This window comes from Scyliorhinus torazame, chromosome 2 (genome assembly GCF_047496885.1).
Source record: "Scyliorhinus torazame isolate Kashiwa2021f chromosome 2, sScyTor2.1, whole genome shotgun sequence".
Lineage (NCBI taxonomy): Eukaryota > Metazoa > Chordata > Chondrichthyes > Carcharhiniformes > Scyliorhinidae > Scyliorhinus > Scyliorhinus torazame.
Window position 1 is genome coordinate 30,283,295 of NC_092708.1, and position 26,214 is coordinate 30,309,508.

The window sequence follows — 26,214 nt, forward strand, 5'->3', positions numbered from 1 at the left end:
GAGTGCAATGCAGATCTGTGCTTTCTGTGAACTCACTCCATCCCTAGTGGTTTTGCAATACTGGTATAGTCAGTCTCTCTCACACACTCTCACTCTGCATTCACTTATTCCAGCGGTGCTGTGTGATCCCTCCTGCTGTGTGTGACTCCCGGCAGCTGGTGCAGGAAAACGTGAGGCGACAGGACGGCGCGAATAAACACTGCTGATGTGAAATAAAAGAGGAGGAGGAGGCAGTGAGGAGGAGGAGGAGGGGGAGGAGGAGGAGGGGTGCTGAAGGAGAGCGAAACAAGCAAGGGAAGAAACAAGGTGATCAGACTCGCGCTGATCTGCTGAGGAGAGTTTACTGCCTTGATCTCTCTGCCTCGTCTTGTTTGAAAATGGACTCAAATGCAGCCTTCAAGCTCTTCATCACCCTGTGCCTACCCTTCAGCCCGTGGCTGTGCACCGCCACCGCTTATTCCCGTAAGTACAGCTTTACAGATGTCAATGTATCAGCGAGCAACGAAAGTCTGGACCAGTATTCTCTCTCTCCTGCATACTTCAGTTGGGAGAAGGAAGTTTGTGGTGTGTTATGTTGCGCATTCCAGAGGCAATCTGTCCTTTTTCTCCAACTCCGTTACAGGAACTTCTTCCTCAGCACTTTCACTGGTGTCCCACGGTCCAGCTGGATGTGGTCCTGAAGCCCCAAACCAGTCCCTGGTTCCCTTGTTTGCTGTGCAGTTGAGACAGGACACAAAGGGATTTCAATCCTGCTGGTGCCTCTGGCTTGGCTACTGTTGCACATCTGAGCCTTTGGAGTTCGTTCTTGGTTGGGTGTGACATTGGACATGGGAAAAGGTGCAAAAACACAGACCACAATCCCATTTGCCAGTCACGATGCCAATCCCAGTGGCATCAAACAGGTATAACGTTTTGAAGGCAATGTTGCCTGATTTGCACCTTATTTCAGTTTAAACTCCACCTTTCTTTTCCTCTGCTGGGACCGTGGTCACCTGGAGCTCGGAAATGTGCAGAATGTATTCAGAAACTGCAGTGTGGCTATTGCCGAACAAGGGATGGGACCCACTAGTCCACATATCCCCAGGCAGGTTACAGCGGTTGCTCAATGACAATGGTAGTGGCTGCTTAGGGTCAGTCAAAAGCTTTCTCTCCCGTTACCTTATTCTCTCAGTTACTCCCCATTGGACTCGGAAGGCGGGGGGGGGGGGGGGGGGGGGGGAGAGCCGGAACAGCAATATTTCAGAGCACTTGGAATCAGTGTGTTCTATTTACCAGCCTGGGAGAAGTTGATGGTAATGCTTAGCTGAAAACTCTTGTATCATTATATAACATCATGTGACTATCAGGAGGAAAGGCTTGTATTTAATAGCACCTTTTGTGACCCCCGGGGACATCCCAAAGTGTTTGGTCACCATCAAATACTTTTTGAAGTGTGGTCACTTGCACTGTAGCAAATGTGGCAGCCAACTTGCAAGCAGCCAGGTAGCAGGTAGCCGGTGTGGCACTTGGGGGCTTTGAGGTTCACCTGGCGAGGGCAAAAAAAAGGCATCTGACAGGTTCCCGAGGTGTGCTCAAGACTATAGAGTGGGACTTTAACCCCGTGGCAATATGCTTCAAGCGCAAGCAAGAATGCTCGTCCACCTGGCACCATGCAGGACGTGTAGAGATTGGTGTTCCTCCTGCTCCAGACACGCAGTTGGCGGCAGCACTATACGGAGAGAGAGGCAGTTGGAGAATGCAACTTGCGTCCCCCTCATCAATCTTGGAAGTGTCTTAGCTAACGGAAGGGTAAATACTTACAAGAATTGCAATGTTACCTGAACAGGGCTCATTTTGGTTTAACAAGCAGTCTGTCCTTTGCAACTGACCCTTTGTACATTCAATTGATCTGCTGTGTTGAAAACGCTGCTGATGGATGCTGCCTGCCCAGGCACGCTGGTTTGTGGACATTATAGGAAGCTTGTTGTGGCGAAGTGATTTGAAGGACTTTCCTGAATATCGGAAGTTAACCGCAAGTTCTGAAACTCGGCAGGATTGGAAGTACTTCCAGTAATTCTCAGCGCCCTGAGCTGAGTCAATTTCCAATCCATTGAACCCTTTGCAGCTACCGGCTCCAGTTATTTAATGTATGTCAGAGCCAATCTCGGCATAATTACAGAATGTTAGGATTAGCAGACCAATTGAGAATCAGTGTCTCAATTCTGTTTTGCTCTTAACTGACTCGACGCAAACCAAACACGGTGCGAGAAATAAACAGCTGAAAATAAAGAAAGGCCAGTTACTTCCACCAATAAAGCGAGCTGATGTCCCCCCCACCCCCCGCCCCTCCACCATTGTATTGAAATCTCTGAGGTTAATATATATATATCTGTATTTGATATAACGTTAATCCCACCATGCACCTGCCTTAAATTCAACACACCTACAAAATGATATTACCCTACTGCAGACTAGTTGAGGGTCTTTTTCTACTTTGAGCAATGCCTAATGGATATCTTGAGGCCCAGTGGCTCAGCGGATAGCATCCCTTCATCTGACTGAGTCCTAACCCGGACGTGAAAGTGCATTCCTTTTTTAAAATAAATTTAGAGTATCCAATTATTTTTGTACAATTAAGGGCCAATTTAGTGTGGCCAATCCACCTACCCTGTGCATCTTTTGGATTGGGGGTGTGAGACACACGCTGACATGGGGAGAATGTGCAAACTCCACACGGACAGTGACCCAGAGCCGGGATCAAACTTTGGACCTCGGCGCTGTGAGGCAGCAGTGCTAACTGCTGTGCCACCGTGCCACCCGGAAAGTGCATTCCTATCGCGGAATATCAACCTGCAAAATCCTTCCGACCTACGCTAATGGCAGGTGCTAAGAATGGGAGAGAGCCCTGGGTCATAGCTCCAGACTAAAACGTGCCACTGCAATATGCACTCAGAGTGAACCGTAATGCACCACGCCCACATCAAACTAGTTGGCTAAATGTGGGAGGTAGTTCTGCCATTGCCTGGATGGGCCGAATGTCCTGTTTACATAACATAATTTGAATGCATCTGCTATCGCTCTTGGATCTGTGTTTCCAGAGATATCTCTGACCGATGGTCTAGGATCTCTCAAAGGATTCTGCAAAAGTTTCATGCACGGTCAACACTTCTGTTCCCAGGTCACTGCTGCAGACGAGCCAAGCTTCTCTGAAGCTGACAAACATACTTCTTTCATGCTCATTATAAGCACTGCTGACAGATCATTGAGCCCTTCTCCTAAAACAACTGCACTAGGTTCAAATAATAATCTATTAATAGCTCCTAAACGCGGGATCACTACTGTTCAGAGGACCAATTGCAAAGATGCAGGGGGACCACCAGTGTCTATTTCCCCTAGTTGGAAAGTTCAAGAGGACCATGGCCGTAAAAAGCAAAAGCTCGACATCGTAAAGGTCTCTGTCAAATGTTGGCAGAAGTTTGGAACTGGTTCAATTGTCAACTTTAAATCAGAATTTTTTGTTCACCAAAGCTATCCAGGTGTTTGGGGGAAAGATGTGCAGTGGGATGCTCCGCCCCGCCGCGCCACATTTCTGCCTCAACCCTCCAGCGGGATTCTCCATTACGCCGGCCGGTCAATGGGGTTTCCCATTGTGAGGCAGCCCCACGCCGGTTGGGAGACCCCCGGGCTGCCGGCAAAACGGAGCATCCCACCGGCGGAGAATCCTGCCCATGGTTTCAGGTTAGTCTGCATATCAGCTATGGTCTCATTCAGATGTGGAATGGGCTGGAGGGGCTAAAGTGTTGCTTCTGTGTTCCTTAGTTCTTGGGTTCCCCTGCAAGTAACACAATATTCTGACTAGGACAAATAATAATAATCTTTATCAGTGTCACAAGTAGGCTTACATTAACACTGCAATGAAGTTACTGTGAAAATCCCCTAGTCGCCACATTCCGGCACCTGTTCGGGTACACTGAGGGAGCATTCAGAATGTCCGATACACCCAACAAGCATGTCTTTCGGGACTTGTGGGAGGAAACCGGAGCACCCGGAGGAAACCCACGCAGACACTGTGAGAACATGCAGACTCCACACAGCCTGTGACCCAAGCCGGGAATCGAAGCCATGTCCGTGGCGCTGTGAAGCAACAGTGCTACCCACTGTGCTACCGTGCCGCCCACATCACCTGCTATTCCTTCATTATTCTCGTCAATATCCTGGCACTCTATCTGGCGACGTTGTTGGGGTACCGTCATTACACCGGCTGCTTCAAGAAGGAGGTTCACCACCACTTTCTCAAGGGCAATGAGTGATGATGAAGAAATGCAGGCCTTTTCAGTCATGTCTACGCATCTGGCAAATTAATTGAAGTAAAACTGTAGAACTGACAGCTGACCCCCAATCACCCACAATTCCTTTTACAAATAATGTGGTTTGGTTGTTTTTAATTCTGTCAAGGCAGGCGGGCCTTGTTGGCTAAGCCAGCATTTATTGCTCAGCCATAAATGCCCTTCAGTAGCTGGTGTGCTTTCTTGAACCACTGCTGACCATGTGGTGTAGGTAAACCCACTATGTTGTTCGGCAGGAAGTTCCAGTTTTTTGACCCAGCGACATTGAAGGAATGGCTGATATATTTCCAAATCAGGATGGTGGGCGCCTTGGAGGGGAACTTGCATGTGGGTGGTGGTCCCATGAATCTGCTGCCCTTGGCCTCCTAGAAGGTAGAGGCTGTGTATTTGGAAGGTGATGAGAAAGCAGCCTTGATGAGTTATTGTAGATGGTTCACACTGCTGCCACTGTCCGTTGGTTGTGGAGGGAATGGCTCCTGGTGGTAGACGGGGTGGGTACCAGTTGCATGGGGCTGCTTTGCCCTGGCTAGCGCTGCGCTTCCTCAGTGTTATTGGAGCCACACGTTTATTTTGGTTCAATCAAAATAGTTGCGGCCGCACTCAACCAGGGGAAGAAGAACTAAGAAATGCAGAAACAGGTATTGACCGTTTAGCTCTTCAAGTGGAGAGTATTTCATCACAGTCCTGATTTGTGCTGTGCAGACTAAATTTATTTCCTTTTCGGATTTGTTTGGGAAAAGCATTATTGTTCTGCAAATGTATCTGTAATGGGAACATAAGAATTGCTGGATAAGATTCATCCGTTTTCTTGTCATGCTTTTGAATCAGAAGGCAGTGAGTTCAAGTCTGTGGACTGCAATCTAAGCCGACACTTGTGTGCCATTGAGGGAGTGCACTGCTGAAGTGCCATCTTCCAATTGAGATAGTAAACCAAGGTCCTACCTGGCACCTCCAAGTAGATGTAAAAGAATTCCATGAGAATATTTTGAAGAAGAGCAGAGTAATTACCCTGAATGTCCTGAACTGTATCTATCCCTCGGCCAACATCACTAGAATCATAAAATTCCTACAGTGCAGAAGGAGGCCATTCGGCCCATCAAATCTGCACCATCCTTCTGAACGAGCACCCTAACCTAGGCCCAATCCTCCACCTTAGCCTTGTAACCCCACCTCGGGACAATTTAGCATATCCAATATACCTAACCTGCACATCTTTGGACCTTGGGAGGAAACCGGAGCACCCAGAGGCAACCCACCGGACACAGGAAGAATGTGCAAACTCCACACGGACCGTCGCCCAAGGTGGGAATTGAACCCGAGTCCCTGGTGCTGTGAGGCAGCAGTTCTACCACTGTGCTAGCCAGTGGCCCCACGAAAGACATATTATTCGATCCTTATTATAATTCTATTGTGGAATTTTGCTGTGTGCAAATTGGCTGCTGCACTCCCTACATTGCAACAGAGAGCCATATAATCCTGACAGTGCAGAAGGAGGCCATTCAGCCCATTGAGTATCCCCTGACCCTCTGAAAGAGAGCCCTACCTAGGCCCACTCCCCAGTCCTATGACACTAACCCCATCTAACCTGCACACCTTTGGACTGTGGGAGGAAACCGGAGCAGCCAGAGGAAACCCACGCAGCCCGGGGAGAAAGTTCAAACTCTACATATACAATCCCCAAGGTTGGAATCGGACCCGGGTCCCTGGAGCTGTGAGGCAGCAATGCTAACCACTGTGCCAGCATGCTGCTGACGAAGTGACTACACTTCAAGAAGCACTTGATTGGCTGTAATGTGCTTTGGGACATCTGGGCATCCGGAATATAAATTGAAGCCTTTTTTCTATCATCCTAACAGTGGTGGAGAGATTTGGAAAGCATAGGTTCCCCCTAAGAATGTTCCTCATGTCAAGTTACATATTATATCTAAAATTGTTATTTTCTGAATAAAATCTTATTTTGATTTGAATAAATCAATACCAACTGTTTCCACCTGCCCCGAATGTAATGCACATGCATGGTAATCCTTGACAATCCAATTTTGGATACCCTGCGGATACCCTGCTGAAATGCCTGTAGTAAAATCCAGTGTGTGGCCTGGGGCCGATGTTTAGTTGCTAACTTGGTCCATCTTTTGTAAAGCCACCACTCAAATTGCCACTATAGGGTCTGGTCTGAATAGGTGAATCCTGCTCATTGTAGCTGTATTTCACTTAGACCATAAGACATAGGAGCAGAATTAGGCCACAATGTGGTGTCTCAAGGTGCCTTCTGCACTATTTTCTGCATATACTCACAGATCATCATTAAAGTAACACGGAGCTGTGGAAAGCACCATTTTACACAATGGCGTGTCATGGCACGAGAAGTGTACTTACCATTAATTACCATATCATCTACTACTTAATCTTTTGAATGTAACAATCAAAATCGTATCCATTCATACATCTATTCTGCTGGCATAAATTAGCTCTCCCGCCAGCCTCATCAACAAATGCACAAATTGAGAGAAGTGCCAAATCCACACTATTCCGTTATCGATAAAAAAAATCACCCAAGTCATCCAATCATCATTCATGCACATCAGCATGTTTAAGAATATGCAATTGTGGTAGCATTTTCATTTTTCATGTGACTCATACTGATGTCATCAAAATGCATTCAAAGAAACATTTATTTTTATAAATTTAATGTACTCAATACATTTTTTTTCCAATTTAAGGGGCAATTTAGCATGGCCAATCCACCTCCCCTCCACATCTTTGGGTTGTGGGGGAGAGACCCACGCAGACATGGGGAGAATGTGCAAAGTCCACTTGGACAGTGACCCAAGGCCAGGATCGAACCCGTGTCCTCGGCCCCATGAGGCGGCATTGCTAACCACTGCACCACCGTGCCACCACATTCAAAGAAACATAAAGTACCGAGCAGGTCCCAGCGAGGATAAGTTACCGCAAAATGGCTTCCTAAGTTTTGGGGGCAGCAGCTGTTAGTGGTTTAAGTGGCATCCAAATTTACTTGATGTCCAGGGGCCCCCTGATGGTTCTTATTCTGGCTCTGGGCATGGCGCTTCTGTCATTCTAAAATGTATTGTCCAATTTATCAGGAGTGATGCCACACACGATGACGCTCAATGAATTGACGTACAAGCCTCACTGCAGGTTACTACGTTCCGTGCTTTCAAACTCTTCATCGGGCACCTAATTTGCCGGTGAAGAATAAGTACTTTTATATATTGTAAGTAAAGGCAGTTGGGTCAGTAAGTGGAGCCTATTGCTCTAAATGTGATGACATGATGTGAACAATAACAACTGAACAAATACAGCCAGTTCTGGAGTTCTTTCTTGCATCATATTCCACTGTCTCCAGTCTACGGTTAACTTTATTCCCTGAATCAGTAAATGTGTAACATTCCTTGAAGTTTGGTGGGTGGTATGCTTGTAAAACTACAGTGCTTTGCACATAAAAATGATTCTGTTTTAATGCTCATTGGTGTGTAATAACACTTTGGTTTGTGCAATTACATTCATAAAATGGATCTAAGGCTAGCTAATTAATGGAAAGCTTGAAATTCAGCATTCTTTACTATTTCTGATTGTTGCATTCAAGAGCAAAATGTGATTGTTGCAGAGGGCCTGGTTTAGCTCAGTGGGCTAGCCAGCTGGTTTGTGATGCAGAACAAGGCCATCAGCGTGGGTTCAATTCCCGTACCAGCTGAGAATTCTGAATGCTCCCCCTGTGTACCCGAACTGGCGCCGGAATGTGGTGACTAGGGGCTTTTCACAGTAACGTCATTGCAGTGTTAATGTAAGCCTACTTGTGACAATAAAAATTATTATTATAACAAATGATATTCAAGGGGAGGGAACGATGCACTTTTTTGTGTTTTGGCCATCGAAATACTGGTAAGGTAAAGTCGCCATAGTCCCAGATGATCAGAGGCTGTTTTCCCCTTTGAGAGGGAGAGCTGACCGGTGATGATTTAACCTGAGGATCATCACACTTCAGGCGAGGGGCGAGGTTGAGAAGGGGGTCTGCACCGGCCCTTGGAAAAAGCAGTAACCCCACGCAAACCTTTTTGGACACTAAGGGCAATTTAGCATGGCCAATCCACCTGACCCGCACATCTTTGGACTGTGGTAGGAAACCGGAGCTCCCGGAGGAAACACACGCAGACACGGGGAGAACGTGCAGCCACCTCACAGACAGTGACCCAAGGTGAGAATCGAACTTGGGACCCTGGAGCTGTGAAGCAATGGTGCTAACCACTGTGCTACCGTGCTGCCTATTGGCCTTGCTCTGCATCACAAACTGTCCAAGTGAGATAAACCAGCCCCCAAGCTGCTATGATGTTGCCCCAGTTCAAGGTGTTGAATGGCTACAGCAAAGTTTCCTCCATTTTAAATCAACACTGAGGATCCATCTTCAGAATGTTTTCTTTAATTAATTTACGTATGTGGGCGTCGCTGGTTAGGCCACCATTTATTACCCATTCCTAGTTGCCCTTCAGGAGGTGGTGGTGAGCTGCCTTCTTGAACCGCTGCAGTCCTTCATGTGTAGGTATACCCACTGTGCTGTTAGAGAGGGAGTTCCAGGATGTTGCCTCAGCGACAGCAAAGGAACGGTGATACATTTCCAAGTCAGGGTGGTGAGTGACTTGGAGATGAACCTCCAGGTGGTGGGGTTCCCAGGTATCTGCTGCTCTTGCTCTTCTAGATGGTAGTGGTCATGGGTTTGGAAGGTGCTGTCTATAGAACCTTGGCAAGTTACTGCAGTGCATCTGGTAGATAGTAAACATGGCTACCACTTTTCATCGGTAGTGGAGGATTTGAGTGTTTGTCAAAGTGGTGGCAATCAAGGGGGCTGCTTTGTCCTAGATGGTGTCAAGCTTCTTGAGTGTTGTTGGAGCTGCACTCATCCAGGCAAGTGGAGAGTATTCCATCACACTCCTAACTTGTGCCTTGTGGAGGGTGGGCAGGCATTGGGGGGGGGGGGGGGGGGGGGGCGGTCAGGAGGTGAGTTACTCTTCCTAGCCTTTGACCTGCCCTGGTAGCCACAGTATTAATATGGCTAGTCCAGTTCTGTTTCTGATCAATGGTAACCCCCAGAATGTTGAATGTGGGGGATTCGGCGATGGCAAGGCCATTGAATGTCAAGGGGCGATGGGTAGATTCTCTCTTGTAGGAGATGGTCATTGCTTGGCACTTTTGTTGTGTGAATGTAACTTGTCACTTGTCAAGCCAAGCCTGGATAATGTCCAGGTCTTGCTGCATTTGGACATGACTCCAGACTGCTCCATTATCTGAGAAGTTGCGAATGGTGCCGAACATTATCCATCCAGGAAAAAGCAGCCCACAAACATTCAAACCCTCCACCACCGACGAACAGTGGCAGCCGTGTGTACCATCTACAAGATGCACTGCAGTAAGTTGCCAAGGTTCCTGAGACAGCACCTTCCAAACTCACGACCACCAGCATCTAGAAGGATAAGAGCAGCAGATACCTGGGAGCCCCACCACCTGGGGATTTCTCTTCAAGTCACTTACCACCCCAACTTGGAAATAATTTGCTGTTCCTTCACCATTGCTGGGGCAAAATCCTGGAACTCCTCCCTAACAGCATTGTTGGTGTACCTAAACCTTAGGGACTGCAGTAGTTCAAGAAGGCAGCTGAACTTCCACACTTCTAATGTTCTGATGGAAGGGAGGTCATTGATGAAGCAGCTGAAGATGGTTGGGCATAGGACACTACCCTGAGGAACTCCTGCCTTGACGTCCTGGAGCTGAGATGATTGACCTCCAACCACCACAACCATCTTCCTTTGTGCCAGGTATAACTTCAACCAGCAGAGAGTTTCCTCTCTGATTCCCATTGACTCCAGTTTAGCTAGGGCTCCTTGATGCCATACTCAGTCAAATACAGCTTTGATATCAAGGGCAGTCCCTCTCACCTCAAGCATGCTGCTCTTTTGTCCATGTTTGAACCAAAGCTGTAATGAGGTCAGGAGCTGAGTGACCTGGCGGAACCCAAACTGAGCATCTGCGAGCAGGTTATCGCTAAGTCGGTACTGCTTGATAGCACTGTTGATGACTCCTTCCATCACTTTGCTAATGATGGAGTGTAGACTGATAGGACTGATAGGTAATACAAGACTTCAGGACTATTGCCGGGATATTGTCAGGTCCCATAGCCTTTTCAGTATCAGTGCCTTCAGCCATTTCCTGATATCACGTGGAGTGAATCGTATTGGCTGAAGACTGACATCTATGATGCTGGGGACCTCCGGAGGAGGAGACAGAGATTGATCATCCACTCGGCACCTCTGGCTGAAGATTATTGTGAATGCCTCAGCCTCGTCTTGTGCACATATGTGCTGGGCTCCTCCATCATTGAGGATGGGGATATTTGTGGAGCCTCCTCCTCCAGTGAGGAATTGTGTACCACCATTCACAGCTGGATGTGGCAGGATTGCAGAGCTTAGATCTGATGCGTTCATTGTGGAATCGCTTAGTTCTGTCCATTACATGCTGCTTATGTTGTTTCGCGCACAAGTAGTCCTGTGTTGTAGCTTCACCAGGTCCACACCTCATTTTTCGGTATGCCTGGTGTTGCTCCTGGCATGCTCTCCTGCACTCTTCATTGAACCAGGGTTGATCCCCTGGCCTGGTGGTAATAGTAGAGTGGGGGATATGCCGGGCCAGGAGGTTGCAGATTATGGTTGAATACAATTCTGCTGCTGATAGCCCACAGTGCCTCATGGATGTCCAGTCTTGAGTTGCTAGATCTGTTCAAAGTCTATCACATTCAGCACGGTGCCAGTGCCACACAACATGATGGAAGGTATCCTCAATGTAGAGATGGGTCTTTGTCTCCACAAGGACTGTGCGGTGGTCACTTCTACTGATACTGTCATGGACAGATGCATCTGCAACAGGCAGGTTGGTGAGGATGAGGTCAAGTATGTTTTTCCCTCTTGTTGGTTCCCTCACCACCTGCTGCAGTCCCAGTCGAGCAGCTATGTACTTTAGGAGCCGGCCAGCTCAATATGTGGTGGTACTACCGAGCCATTCTTGGTGGTGGACATTGAAGTCCGCCACCCAGTGCATATTCTGCATCCTTGCCATCCTTAGTGCTTCCTTCAAGTGGTGTTCAACATGGAGCAGTACTGGTTCATCAGCCGATGATGACCAGTACGTGGTAATCAGGAGGCGGTTTCCTTTCCCACGTTTAACCTGAAGCCATGAGACGTCATGGGGTCCAGATTTGATATTGAGGACTCCCAGGATAACTCCCTCCCGACTGTATACCACTGTGCCACCACCTCTGCTGGGTCTGTCCTGCCGGTGAGACAGGGCATACCCAGGAATGGTGATTGTGGTGTCTGGGAAATTGCCGGTAAGGTACGAGCCTGTGAGTCTGACTATGTCAGGCTGTTGCTTGTCGAGGCTGTGAGACAGCTCTCCCAACTTTAGCACAAGCCCCCAGATGTTAGTAAGGAGGACTTTGCAGGTTGACAGGGCTGGGTTTGCCCTTGTTATTTCTGGTGCCTGTCCGTCCGTTTTCATTCCTTTTTTATGTTTTCGTAGAGGCTGAATGCAACACGCTTGGGCCCTTTCAGAGGGCATTTAGGAGTCAACCACATTATGGGTTGATGTAAGAGATCCCACGGCACTGCTCGAAGGTGGATTTCCCCTGTGCCCCTGCTATTAATCGTTCCTGAACAAATTCACTAAAGCGGATGATTTATCTCATTGTCATTTGGGGAACCTCATAGTGGGTCAACTGACTACCCAACTACAACACTTTTAAAGAGTATTTAATTAGTAAGAAGGGGTTTAGGACAGCCTGAGGGTGAGAAAGGCGCCATACAAATGTAGATTCTTTCTTCAACACTGTTACGACCCCATTTGGCGTTATAACTGGACGGGAAGATCCCAGAATGGAACCTGAGTTCAAAAGACCGTCTGTAGCATTCTTTGTCAGCGGGATCCTCCTCCCCGCCGGCAACCACGTCCGCACGTTTCCTGATGGTGTGGGTTGGCCCCCAATGGGAAACCCCATTGGCCGGCTGCGGAAACGGAGAATCCCACTGTCGGCGGGAGCGCCACTCCGTAACTTTGAACTTTTTCATAAAAGATGGAGGAACAGACTCATAGGACTGCTAATTAGTTTTAGTAAGTAAAAACGTTATTGAACATGAAAATATTGAATTATAATACAATGCTCTTTCACTCCCCACTTAGCTTAAAAATATACACTGATTTTAAGATCAACATAGATTACAAATTGCATCTTAAGTTACAATGATCCCTTTAAGCACACAGATTGGTGGTGGTCAAATACACCCCACACTGAACCAGGTTAATGTCTGTGGATTATTCCTTCGAATCCCCCTAAACAATTGTCACATAAGAGTTTCCAAATTCCATTCCCAAACACATACTTTAAAAGTATTATCGTGTTCACGATAATACTTTCCCTTGTTGGTTTGCATTCTGAAATTCAGTCCGGGTTTTCCAAATTATCTTTTAAACGAAACCTCCGCTCCACTGTTAACAGCGAATCCATTCGGTCCAAGATTTTATACCAATCTCTTTAGGACGTATTTGTCTTGACTGCTGTATAAACTGTACAAACCACTGTACCATAAGACAGAGGAGCAGAATTAGGCCACTCGGCCCATCGAGTCTGCTCCGCCATTCAATCATGGCTGATATTTTCTCATCCCCATTCTCCTGCCTTCTCCCCATAATCCCTGATCCCCTTATTGTGAATGTTCCAGAACTTCTGCTGCTCTGAGGGCATTACCTCTGTCTGCATTGCACATTCCCAGTGTGTAGTGATGTTAGAGATTGATTTTAATATTTGAGACCTTCCAGTTATAAATGGGCTGATGTTTTCGCTGTTGTTGTGCTGGCTCTGCTTTGTATGGTCTGTTGATATGGCAACAACAACTTGCATCTCTTTAGCATCTTGTGCTGTAACACATCCCAAGACAATTCATAGTCATAGAATCATAGAATCCCTACAGTGCCGAAGGAGGCCATTCAGCACATCGAGTCTGCACCGGCCCTTGGAAAGAGCACCCGACTTAAGTCCACGCCTCCACCCTATCCCCGTAACCCCACCTAACCTTTTGTGCACTAACGGGCAATTTAGCACGGCCAATCCACCTAACTCGCGCATGTTTGGACTGTGGGAGGAAACGGGCGCACCCGGAGGAAACCCACGCAGGCACGAGGAGAAAGTGCAAACTCCACACAGGCAGTCACACGAGGCCGCAATAGAACCCGGGACCAAGGAGCTGTGAGGCAGCAGTGCTTACCACTATGCTACAGTGTCGCCATGTTCTCAAGCATTTGACACTAAGCTGTATAAGGAGATCTTGGGTCAGATGCTCACGGAGGTAGGATTTAAGGAACGTGTCAAAGGAGAAGAAATAGGTTTGGCGAATAATTCCAGAACTTGGGGTTTAGGCAAGATATGTGGACCATGAAAATGGCGGAGTCAGAATTGGAGGAGTGAGCTCAGAGGTCTCAAAAGAGTGTAGGACTGAAGGAGATTAGAAATGGGAAGGGAGCGAGGCCACAGAGAGATTTGAAAACCAGAATAAGAATTTTAAAATTTGAGACGTTAGAAAGAGGCGGAAGGAACCGATAATTTACCTTATTTAGAAGCAAGCTGTGAGTGCGAATTGAGATTGTCTTGAATTGGCAGACATCTGCCCAGTAGCTTCCTATCCCGAAAGTTAATGAGCAAGCAGAAAGACACGCGAGTTTGGCCCTGTGTGTCCCTTTTATTTGAATGTCTGACCGAGATTGTGCAATATATTGAGCTCAGATTTCCTGATGCGTGCTAAAACTTACCACTAATCTGGTTTTCCGATGCGCAGTGGGAGCCTGAGTTGGGAAGCAGATGTGGTCATAATATGGTGTTAATTTAAGCTGGAGTCTGTTGTCATACGCTGCTGCCGTTTTAAAAAAAACTTAAATAGGCTTGGCTTCAACACGTATGAGGGAGGGAAACTGTGAACATAAAATATGGTAAAAAATTTCAACCGCACCAATTTGTATTCAGTCTAACACGAATCCGACTTTTTTTGAAATTAATATGGGGCTGATTATTTGTGACCTGCAGTGCGTAGGTGAGATGATGGCTATTATCAGTCTCAATTAGAGTTCTAATGATATACAGCTGGGGTATTGTACAGGGCTCATTCAACACACAAGATGAGTACAGATTGCCACCTTGTTCGTGAATAACAGAATATAATTTTTCATAGAATTTACAGTGCAGAAGAAGGCCATTCGGCCCATCGGGTCTGCACCGGCTCTTGGTAAGAGCACCCTACCCAACTGCACACCTCCACCCTATTCCCAAGTAACCCCACCCAACACTAAGGGCAATTTTGGACACTAAGGGCAATTTAGCATGGCCAATCCACCTAACCTGCACATCTTTGGACTGTGGGAGGAAACCGGGGCACCCGGAGGAAACCCACGCAGATACGGGGAGAACGTGCAGACTCCGCACAGACAGTGACCCAAGCCGGGAATCGAACCTGGGACCCTGGAGCTGTGAAGCAATGGTGCTAATCACTATGTTACTGTGCTGCCCATGCTGCAAGGCCTTCTGTTGAAATCTACGGTTGCCCACTTACTGTGATGTATGTGTTAGTAGTGGTTCTAATGTTCATTTGCAATTCCTACTTTAAAAAAAATATTCATTCTTTGGGTGTGGGTGTCGCTGGCTAGGCCAGCATTTCTTGCTCATGCCTAATTTTGCTGGAGAATGTGGTGGTGAGCCATCTTCTTGAACAGCTACAGCCTTGGTGGTATGGGTGCACCTCCAGCTCTGTTAACGAGGGAGTTCCAAGATTTCTGACCCAGTGAGAATGAAGGAAAAGAAACATATCTCCAAGTCAGGATGGTGTGTCCAAGGAATTTAGAGCTGCTGGTGCTACCATGTGCCGACTGGCCTTGTTCTTCTTGGTGGTAGTACTCATGGATTTGGGAGGAGCAGTCAAAGGAGCTTTGGTGAGCTGCAAGTTGCACTGCAACAAATGGTGCACCGCGTGTTTCCTGGTACTCACAGCACTGAGAAACACCCCGCTATCTAACGGCCATCCAGTTGGATACAGAGCCTCAGCGGAGAACGTGCGCCCGAGACCGCAGTCAGCCCCGTTTTCTTCACCGGGAGATCTGCTCGCCGGAACTCCTCAGTGCAGCCACTTTGACACTGCCAGCCTGGCTCGATGGCAGTGCCCCTGTCAGATGGCAATGCCCCTGGGCTCCATGAGGGCATGCAACTGGGGGCCTCCAATCCCCTGGCAGACTCCCAGGAGTGCCATTCTGTCTGGTCCCCGTTTGTGGAGGCCGGTACTGAGCCGGCCGGTACTGAACGGCGATCGCCCGAGGTCTCCAAGGAGAAGGGAGTAGATCCCAAAGCCTCAGTTACCTCAGGGAACTGCATATTAGGGTGAGACTAGCTGTCTCGCTCTAATATGCATATTTACCAAACAGTGTATCCGTCCACAATGGGCAGGCTTCACATCGTGACATCCCATGAGATTGCGTTATGTTGCTAGCTCTTAACTCGTAATTTGCTCTGTTTGTTTAACCTTTGCTCTAGAGTCGCTAGGTATCTTTATGATACCTCCACGAGGTTCAAGTTCAAGTAATGATCAATAATTCAACACACCAATTAGTAAGATTCAAATCAAAACACATTTATTATACACAGTAAATCACTACTCATGCAGAACTCTACTTTCTCGGCTATTTCTATAACTAACAGGCCTATACTTAACTTCGGACTGGCCCACCAGGTCAGGGGAAAAAAATGGCCTTTCGTTCAGGTCCTGAGTCTGCATAATTCAAAAGCTGGTATGGACTAGTAGCTAGGAACACCTATCTCGTAGCGAGCGTTGACTTGAGACTTAGTTGCTTGATGAAGCAGCTTGGGCAGTTCACTCTCAAGGGTTGATTCACTGCTGAGTGACCCTGCCAAGAAGGACGATTTGAACTTGGGGGCTTTACTTTATGGTCCCCAGGGATTTCTCGCCCTTCGGGGCGGACCCCGTACCTGGTTCCAAGTGATTGGACTGCTTTCCGATCACTTGGGTTGATTTCTCCAATGCTTGAGCGGTTCCCTGATCGCTGGGCGGTCCTAAGTGTCCATTGGCCTTCCTTTGTCTTGGCTCCTGCTGGCGCAGAGGAGTCTGGCTTGGCTTTGTTTACCTTAACTGTTGCCATTGTGCCTGGGACTCGCACATTACCATGTAGATGGCTGCTACATTACTATGCAGATGGCTGTTTGTATCGATGCTGTCAGGGTTTCTGCAGAGTCTAATACACAGTAAACTTTGCACCTGCTAGTTTTTGCCTGTGTTGGCTGAATTTCCCTTTAGCCTTTGCGGTTCTCCATTTTAAGTCAGGAAGTGGCCAACTCAGGTGGCTACAGTTAGATCTCGCAAGGTGTAGCGAGCCGGGTAGATCCCGGGATGGGGGTCTCCCGGTCACGTTGCGCTGTGGCGCACTGCTTTTTGGGTGCAGCATGACTGGCAGATCGCGCTTACAGTATTTATATGGTTAGTCCAGTTAAGTTTCTAATCAAATGGTGACCCTAGATTGATGATGGTGTGGGATTTAATTACAGTGATGCCATTGGTTGTTAAGAGGAAGTGGTTAGTTTTAATGTTGATGGAGATGGACATTGCCCGATACTCGTGTGGTACAAATGTTACTTGCTGATTATGAGCCTCCGCCTGGTCTTGTCAGAGGAAATGGACTGCTTCGCAGTCTGAGGAATTACAAATGGTTCTGAAAGCTGTGCAATCATCACGTTCATCAAGGAAACCTTCCCTCTGTTGTAAGGGCAGAAGCGGGATGTTAGCTAAAGGCTAAGGAACAGGGGCAGCACGGTAGCCTTGTGGATAGCACAATTGCTTCACAGCTCCAGGGTCCCAGGTTCGATTCTGGCTTGGGTCACTGTCTGTGCGGAGTCTGCACGTTCTCCCCGTGTCTGCGTGGGTTTCCTCCGGGTGCTCCGGTTTCCTCCCACAGTCCAAAGATGTGCAGGTTAGGTGGATTGGCCGTGATAAATTGCCCTTAGTGTCCAAAATTGCCAGTAGTGTTGGGTGGGGTTACTGGGTTATGGGTTATGGGGATAGGGTAGAGGTGTGGACCTCGGATAGGGTGCTCTTTCCAAGAGCCGGTGCAGACTCGATGGGCCGAATGGCCTCCTTCTGCACTGTAAATTCTATGAAATCTATGAAATCTATGAAACTCTGAGGAACTCTTGTCCTTGGGCTGAGCTGACTGAACAACCACCTTCATTTGTGCTGGGTATGACTTCAACTAGTAGAGCGTTGTCCCCCAATTCCCATTGAAATCCATTTCACTCGGACTCCTTGATGACACACTGTCACCTGCTACCTTGATGTCAAGACCGGCCACTTTTACCTCACTTCTAAAACTCATTCTATTTTTCCTGTGCAATTGAAATGTTAAATCAGAACTGCCAAGCCATAATATGGTGACCATTGTTTTTGCATAAAGCCAGAATGATAAATTTCATGGGCGGGATTCTCCCCCAACCGGCGGGCGGCCGTACCGGCACCAAGGAGTGGCGTGAACCACTCTGGCATCGGACCGCTCGGAAAGGTGCGGAATCCTCTGCACTTCCGGGGGCTAGGCCGGTGCTGGAGTGGTTGGCGCCATGCCAATCGCCGCCAAAGGGCCTCTGCTGGCCAGCGCGAGTTGGCACATGCCCATGAGCACCAGTGTGTTCTGTCGCATGCCCAGGAGCACCAGTGTGTTGTGGCGCATGCCCAGGAGTGCCAGTGTGTTCTGTCGCATGCCCAGAAGCGCCAGTGTGTTGTGGCGCATGCGGAGGGGGTTTCTTCTCTGCACAGGCCATCGCGGAGCCTTATACAGGCCGGCGCGGAAGGAAAGAGTGCCCCCACTGCACAGGAGAATCCCGCCCAATATTTCTGTTGTAAATGGCATCAAAACCTGATTTGAACTCGTCCACCACTTCACAAACTAGCTCACATGCTATCTGAACGCAGCTGTGAATGGGTGACATTAAATAGTGAGCACACTAGAGGTCAGTCTTGCAATTAGAGTGCGAATATTACAAACAACAAGTGAAGTCATTTTATAAACATTTATTCCCTGTTTTTATTCTGCTTCAGAACGATATTAACCTTGCATGGGCCTTGATTAAAAAACTGTACTCATTGTGCTGATAATTCAGCGTTTGTGAAAAGAATACCGGTTAATGTTTTGCTTTCGCATGTCAGTATCGAGCTATGTCCTCGTCCTCCGTTACAGATTCACATGAGGTGCCGTGTCTGCTATTGTTTCACCTGAACAATGCTGCCGAATCTCAAACCTCGGAAGAGAACCCTGGCACTGTTGTAGGGTTGTGTTTCATTTTTAAAGCACTGATGCACTATCAATTACCACAAAGACGAGTGTAGTGGAATAATCGAGGCTTTATTGAACAAAGATGTTGTGCCTCCTGTAGCTGGAACCAGAATGGCTGCAGCACCGGCAAGCACACACATTTATACCCTGCCTACAGGGCGGAGCCAGCAGGCAGGGATTTACACATGTACCTCTACTATACGGCAAGGCCACGATGCAGTGCATGTAATACATGTAATATACTACTAGTGGTGACTACCACATTCACCCCCTGTTAAAAAGGAGTCCGGCGGGGGTGGTGGAAAACATTACAAGTTAAGCCTGTCGGGGGGCTTGACCCTCCTGTGCGATCGCCTCAGTCCTGGTGGTGACGTGGGCGCCAACTTGGTCACCTGTGACCCCTCACGAACGTGTGTTTGCCTTCCCCAGGAAGTCCACCTCCGGGGTCTCGCTCCCAACATGGCTGACAGTTCCTGGAGCCGTCCTCCTTCGCAAGCATGTGCAGACCCATAAGTCGGACCCCTTGGTCCTCGGGAGCGTGTTGCCCTCGTCTTCGTCACCCCTGAGTGGAACTAGTGGGAGGACGGATCCTACTGGGGCGGGGGCTGTGGTGAGGTTCGCTGGAGGGAGGGTGAGTGGCGCAGGGGTGAATGAGACAACCGGGGGCGGGGGGTGGTCAGGTTCAGGTCGGGGGTCATTGGTGGGGATCTAGCGGGTGCCAGGTCCCGGAGTGCCAGGCCACGTAGGCGTACTGCGGGTTTGCATGTAGGAAGTGGACTTTTTCGACCAAGGGGTCCGACTTATGGAATAAGGAGTGCCGAATTTTGGAGACATGGAGAGTGCGGGAAAGGAAGGCCACGGGCCTGCCTGCCTGGTTGAGGGTGGCAGCCAGAGCGACGTCCGAGGGACTCATCGACCGCGTGTATCGTGGCCTTGGCGATGTCTACCTTGATACTGCTGAAGGCCTGGCGGGCCTCAGCTGTCAGGAGAAAAACTGTGGACTGAATGAGTGGGCGGGCCTTGTCTGCATAATTAGGGACCCACTGGGCATAGTAGGAGAAAAACCCCAGGCATCGTTTCAGGGCCTTGGGGCAGTGGGGGAGTTGGAGTTCCATGAGGGAGCGCATGCGGTTGGGGTCGGGCCCTAGGAATCCATTGTCCACGACATAGCCAAGGATGGCTAAGCGGTTGGTGCGAAACACGCATTTCTCCTTATTGTATTTGAGATTAAGGAGTTTGGCTGGCTGGAGGAATTTTTGGAGGTTTGCATCGTGGTCCTGCTGATGGTGGCCGCAGATGGTGACGTTGTCTAGGTACGGAAAGGTGGCCCGCTGTCCGTACCGGTCAACCATTCGGTCCATCTCTCGCTGGAAGACCGAGACCCCATTAGTGACGCCAAAGAGAACCCTAATGAAGTGATAGAGGCGGCCATCTGCTTCAAACTCAGTGTATTGGCGGTCCGCCTTGTGGATGGGGAGCTGGTGGTAGGCGGACTTCAGGTCCACTGTGGAAAAGACTCGATACTGTGCAATCTGATTGCCCACGTCAGATATGCGTGGGAGGGGGTACGCGTCGAGCTGCATGCACCGATTGATGGTCTGACTGTAGTCAATGACCATCCTGTGCTTCTCCCCAGTCTTTACTACTACCACTTGAGCTCTCCAGGGGCTGTTGCTGGCCTCAATGACCCCTTCCTGCAAAAGTCATTGGACCTCCGAACTGATGAATGACCTGTCCTGGGCACTGTACCGTCTGCTCCTGGTGGCGCCGGGTTTGCAATCCGGGGTGAGGTTCGCAAACAGGGAAGGTGGATCGAACTTAAGGGTCGTGAGGCCACATCCGGTGAGGGGGGGCGGGGGAGTAGAGGTACGCCGAATTTTAAGATTCAGCTTTGGAGGTGGGACTGAAAGTCCAGGCCAAGTAACAGGGCAGCGCAGAGGTGGGGGAGGACGTAGAGCCGGAAGTTGCTAAACTCTACACCTTGGACGGTGAGGGTCGCATTGCAGTACGCCCGGATTTCCACGGAATGGGATTTGGAGGCCAGGGAGATTTTCTGGGTGACTGGGTGTACTAGTGAGGTGGATGAAGCTCTCTGTGCTCCCGGAGTCAAAAAGGCAGGTCGTCTCGTGCCCATCGATCTTCACCGTCGTTGTTGCGGTCGCGAGGTTGCGGGGCAGGGACTGATCCAGGGTGATCGAGGCGAGCTGCGGCAGATGCTGGGAGGACCCGGGCTGGCCAGCGGTGGTGGAGGTAGTGGCCGGCGATGAACGGCCAAACGAGCAGGGGTCCTGAGGCACCGTCCAAAATGGCGGTGAAGATGGTGGCACCCACGGGGCACACATGGCGGGCGGCATCAAGGATGGCAGCACCCATGGGCTGCATGTGGCTTGCAAAGAGAAAAATGGCGGCACCCCTGGGTCGCACGTGGGGGGTGTAGGAACGCCGGGCCTGGAAACAATGGCGACTGACCAGGCCTGGCAAACAGAAACAAAGTGTCCCTTCTTCCCACAGCCGTTGCAGGTCGCGCTCCGAGCTGGGCAGCGCTGCCTGGGGTGTTTGTTCTCTCCGCAGAAATAGCACTTGGGCCCCTCAGAGCTGGCTGGCTGCCGTGCGGTGTAGATTTGCGGTGAGCTGGAGTCGGCAGCTGGTGGGACCCACAATGCCCAGGAGGGTGCCGCGCGATCGGGGGCGGAGGACTGGATGTTACGGGAGGCCACTTCTAATGAAGTAGCGAGCTGCCTAGTTCCCGCAAGATCAAGCGTGCCCCCTTCCAGTAGCCGCAGGCGGGCGTATGCAGACTTCATGCCCGTAACGTAAGCGTCTCGAATTAAAAGTTCTGTGTGCTGGACTGCCGAAACTACCTGGCCGTCACATTTCCTACTTAGGATGTGCAGGGCACGCCAGAAATCGTCCAGAAACTTCCCGGGGAGTTGCTGTCTTGTGGCCAGGAGGTACCTGGCATATATTTGATTGACTCGAACGGAATGTCCCTTCAGGGCACATCCTGGATGAGAGGAAAAATGTCAGGGCTCACCCATAAATAAAGGACTTGGAGCTTCTGCGAGTCCAAGGGTTCCTCAGCGGCTGTTCTGAGGTAGCTTTCAAAACAGGCTAGCCAGTGGCCAAAGGCGGACATAGCATTGGCTGCTTGAGGGTTCAGCTGTATGCGATCAGGATTGATGTGGAGATCCATCATTTAAAAAAATCTTTGCTCAATAAATTGAGGCATCATCAATTACCACAAAGACGAGAGTAGTGGAATAATCGAGGCTTTATTCAGCAAAGATGTTGTGCCTCCTGTAGCTGGAACCAGAGTGGCTGCAGCACCGGCAAGCACACACATTTATACCCCGCCTACTGGGCGGAGCCAGCAGGCAGGGATTTACCCTCGTACCTCTAATATATGGGCGGTGCCGAAATACATGTAATATACTACTAGCGGTGACTACCACAAGCACAAACCATCCTTGTGCCTTCTTGTGTGGCAGTATGTCCAGCCCAACAAACCTCCGAGACCTCTGTGTTCTTCCCCGTCAGTTCTCTGATCTGTCCATTGTACAGCTCTAAATGGGGGAATCTCTGCCAACGAGCAATCGCAAACATTGGAGGAGATGGAATCAGCTCCCTGCAGGACAAGTGAGCACAGCGCAAATCCAGAGCCTTCACCCATCCCTCCCAACAATAACTTCAGCGGGAATATCTGCAGTCAGATCTGCAAGTCAGATTTGGCTCAATATCATAAAAGCGAGAGGGCCAGCCTAGTCAGTGAATAAACTGGTTACCTTGCTGAACAATGCGATCAAAGTCACAAAACAGAAATCCCCGGACAATCGCAGCAGGTCTGACAGCATCGGTGGAGATAGAAGGGAGCTAATGTTACGAATCTGGATGTCTCTTTGACACAGCTCTGACAAAGAGTCATCCAGATTCGAAACGTTAGCTCCCTTCTCTCTCTCTCTCCAGATGCCGTCAGACCTGCTGTGACTGTCCAGTATTTTCTGTTTATGTTTCAGATTCCAGCATCCAGAGTAATTTGCTTTTATATTGCAATGGGAGAGTCCATGATTATTAAAAATGTCTCTCTTGAGTTCAGCAATCGCCTACCTGAACATCTCCATGAGTTGCTCGTTGTCAGTTTTGTACCTGTTAAAGGAGCTATATACATAAAGGTTGATGCAGTTAAATTGCCCACGAGTGGCCAATTGTGAATGCTTGAGTCCATTAAGAGCTAGGCTGTAACAACCAAGTTTGATTTCACTGTGAATGCTCGCCCGAGAAAAGGAGGAACTCCCATTTTTTCATGAGTGGATAAAGGCCAATATTGTTCTGATGATACCACACCTGTGGTCCTTCCTTCAAGAACCTTTTTTGGTTGAATTACTTCAATTCAACGTTTCTCTCTACTGCTTTCAACCTTTCCTGTCGACATTTGATCCCAGCTGGAGTACTTTTGTACAAATACTGGTCATCACCTGCAGGGCCCAGTTGGTCATTACTCTAATAAGCAGCATTGGCGAGTTTTCGGAATGGGGTTTGAAGGACACAATTCACAGCTTCACTTAAGCCAGCCCTCACCGCAAGAAACTTCAGAGAGTCATGAACCCAGCCCAGTCCATCACACGAACCTGCCTCCCATCCATTGACACCATCTACACCTCCCGCTGCCTGGGGAAAGCGGGCAGCATAATCAAATACCCCTCCCACCCGGCTTACTCACTCTTCCAACTTCTTCCATCGGGCAGGAGATACAAAAGTCTGAGACCATGCACGAACAGACTCAAAAACAGCTTCTTCCCCGCTGTTAGCAGACTCCTAAATGACCCTCTTATGGACTGACCTCATTATCACTACACCCCTGTATGCTTCACCTGGTGCCCGTGTTTATGCCGTTACATTGTGTACCTTGGTGCCCTATTATGTATTTTCTTCAATTTCCTTTTCTTTTCATGTACTTAATGATCTGTTGAGCTGCTCGCAGAAAAATACTTTTCACTGTACCTTGGTACACATGACAATAAACAAATCCAATCCAACCACTGTCAGCTGGAGTGGCGAGATCGGGTTATAGAGCAGGGAAACTGACCCCCTTTGTCATCCACAACCCAAATTCCAATTGTCGTGTCCTTACCACCAATCCAGCCAGGATCACGAAACTCGGCACAATTTTGCTCAGCACTTTGTTAAAAGAAACCCAGGCATGAATTGTTTTAAGTTCCGAGGTCGGGCACGTGTCTGGCTAGATTGAGCAAAATGATGTTGGGCGGGCATTCTGACATTGCGTACGTGTGTCATGTAGAGGTCAGTGGGTTGTCGGGCCGAATTTGCCGACAATTAAAGGGCAATTAAGGCCGTTGATTGAGATTTTAAGTTACCTGTGCGATCTCTGCGCCCGTGACATGGGCAAAAAGGGCAGGCGAGCGCTACGTTTTTATCAATTTGTCAACAAGAGCAGGATTAAAAGGCACCTCCTCCCCCCATTGTTTTTTGTTTGTGATTCTGCTGCTGTCGTATTTCTGAATCTTGTCAGATTTATTCTTGATTGCGTTAGTGTGGTGGTAAGTATTAGGGGTCATGTGGGACTGTGAAGCAGTGAAGCTATTGGCTGACAGATCCCGGGTCCTGGTTGGCTGCTGACTCCTGGCTCCGCCCTGAAGGCGGAGTATAAGAACCCGAGCTTCTCCCCGCCGCTTCATTCTGTTGCTGAACTGCTGGGGACAAGTCTCGCTTAATAAAGCCTGAATCGACTTCATCACTTCTCGTCTCTCTCGTAAGTCATTGTGCGCTACAATTTATTAAGCGAGCTTAAAAGACTATGGAGCTCCGGATCGCCCCGGAATGCCTGCGGATCAGCCCCCATGCAGCGAACTCGGCAGCAGTATTTAAACACTGGCAAGCATGTTTTGAAGGCTACCTCCGAACGGCCCCCGGCCGGATCACAGAAGACCAGAAAATGCAGGTCCTGCATTCGAGGGTAAGCCCGGAAATTTACCCTCTCATAGAAGACGCAGAGGATTTCCCGACGGCGCTCGCATTACTGAAGGGCATCTACTTTCGGCCCGTGAACCAGGTCTACGCGCGCCACCAAATCGCAACGAGACGGCAAAGTCCCGGAGAATCGCTAGAAGAATTCTACACCGCGCTGCTAATTTTGGGATGGGATTGCAGCTGCCCGCCGGTGAACGCGATCGAACACACGGACATGCTAATTCGCGATGCTTTTGTGGCAGGTATGAACTCTCCCCAAATCCGCCAAAGACTTTTAGAAAGAGAGTCGCTAGGACTCTCAGAGGCACGGGCCCTTGCAGCGTCCCTAGATGTGGCCTCGCAAAACCCCCAGCACCTACGGCCCCGACCGCGCAGCAGCCCCTTGGGCTCCGTGGACCCCCGTCGCAACAAACCCCCCCCTCGCAGGCTTGCGCGGTTAAAGCGCCAGACCATCCCGGGGGGGCCCGCTGCTATTTCTGCGGGCAAACGAAACACCCCCGGCAGCGCTGCCCGGCCCACGCAGCTACTTGTAAAAGCTGCGGCAAGAAGGGCCATTACGCGGCTGTGTGCCGGTCCCGGGGGGTCGCCGCAATCCCCGGAGAAGAACGAGCCCAGCATAGCCCAAACGCTCCCCAACCCCCCTAGCGCCCCATGTGCGACCCATGGGTGCCGCCATTTTGGGTCCCGGGCACCACGAGGGGAGGATGGACGCCGCCATCTTGTGACCCCCCAGCCACGTGCGATTCATGGGGGTGGCCATTTTGTCCACCCCCGACCACGTGCGATCCATGGGGGCGGTCATTTTGTCCACCCCCGGCCGCGTGCGATTCATGGACGCCACCATCTTGGTTGACAACAAAGGACCCCAGCATCGACGGCTCCACGGGGTCCGAAGAAGACGCCGTGACACTACTACCACGACTGGCTTCGGTGACTCTGGATCAATCACGGCCCCGGCTCTCCAGACGACGACAACAACGGTGCTAATCAATGGACACGAGACATCATGCTTGATCGACTCCGGGAGCACTGAAAGTTTTATTCACCCAGACACGGTAAGACGCTGTTTTCTGACCATCCATCCAAGTACGCAAAAGATTTCCCGAGCTGCAGGATCCCAATCCATAGAGATCAAAGAGTTCTGCATCACGAACCTAACGGTGCAAGGGAGGGAGTTTAAGAACTACAGGCTCTACGTCCTTCCCCAACTCTGCGCGCCCACATTACTGGGATTAGATTTCCAATGTAACCTGCAGAGCCTAACATTTCAATTTGGCGGCCCAATACCCCCACTCACTATCTGTGGCCTCGCAACTCTCAAGGTTGAACCGCCGTCCTTGTTTGCAAACCTCACCCCGGATTGCAAACCCGTCGCCACTAGGAGCAGACGGTACAGCGCCCAGGACCGGATATTTATTCGGTCTGAAGTCCAGCGGTTGCTGAAGGAAGGCATAATCCAGGCCAGCAATAGTCC

General features: G+C 49.5%; 1 protein-coding gene across 2 annotated transcripts in view; it reads left to right on the top strand.

Annotated features, from left to right (window-relative positions):
- Positions 1 to 277: 277 nt before the first annotated feature.
- Positions 278 to 26,214, top strand: part of LOC140387024 (contactin-associated protein-like 5) — a 1,394,308-nt gene continuing 1,368,371 nt past the window's right edge. For both annotated transcript variants that reach the window (XM_072470006.1, XM_072470014.1), the window contains exon 1: positions 278 to 462. In XM_072470006.1, the coding sequence (XP_072326107.1) occupies positions 378 to 462 (85 nt within the window). In that variant the 5' untranslated portion in view covers positions 278 to 377. The remainder of the gene's footprint in view (positions 463 to 26,214) is intronic.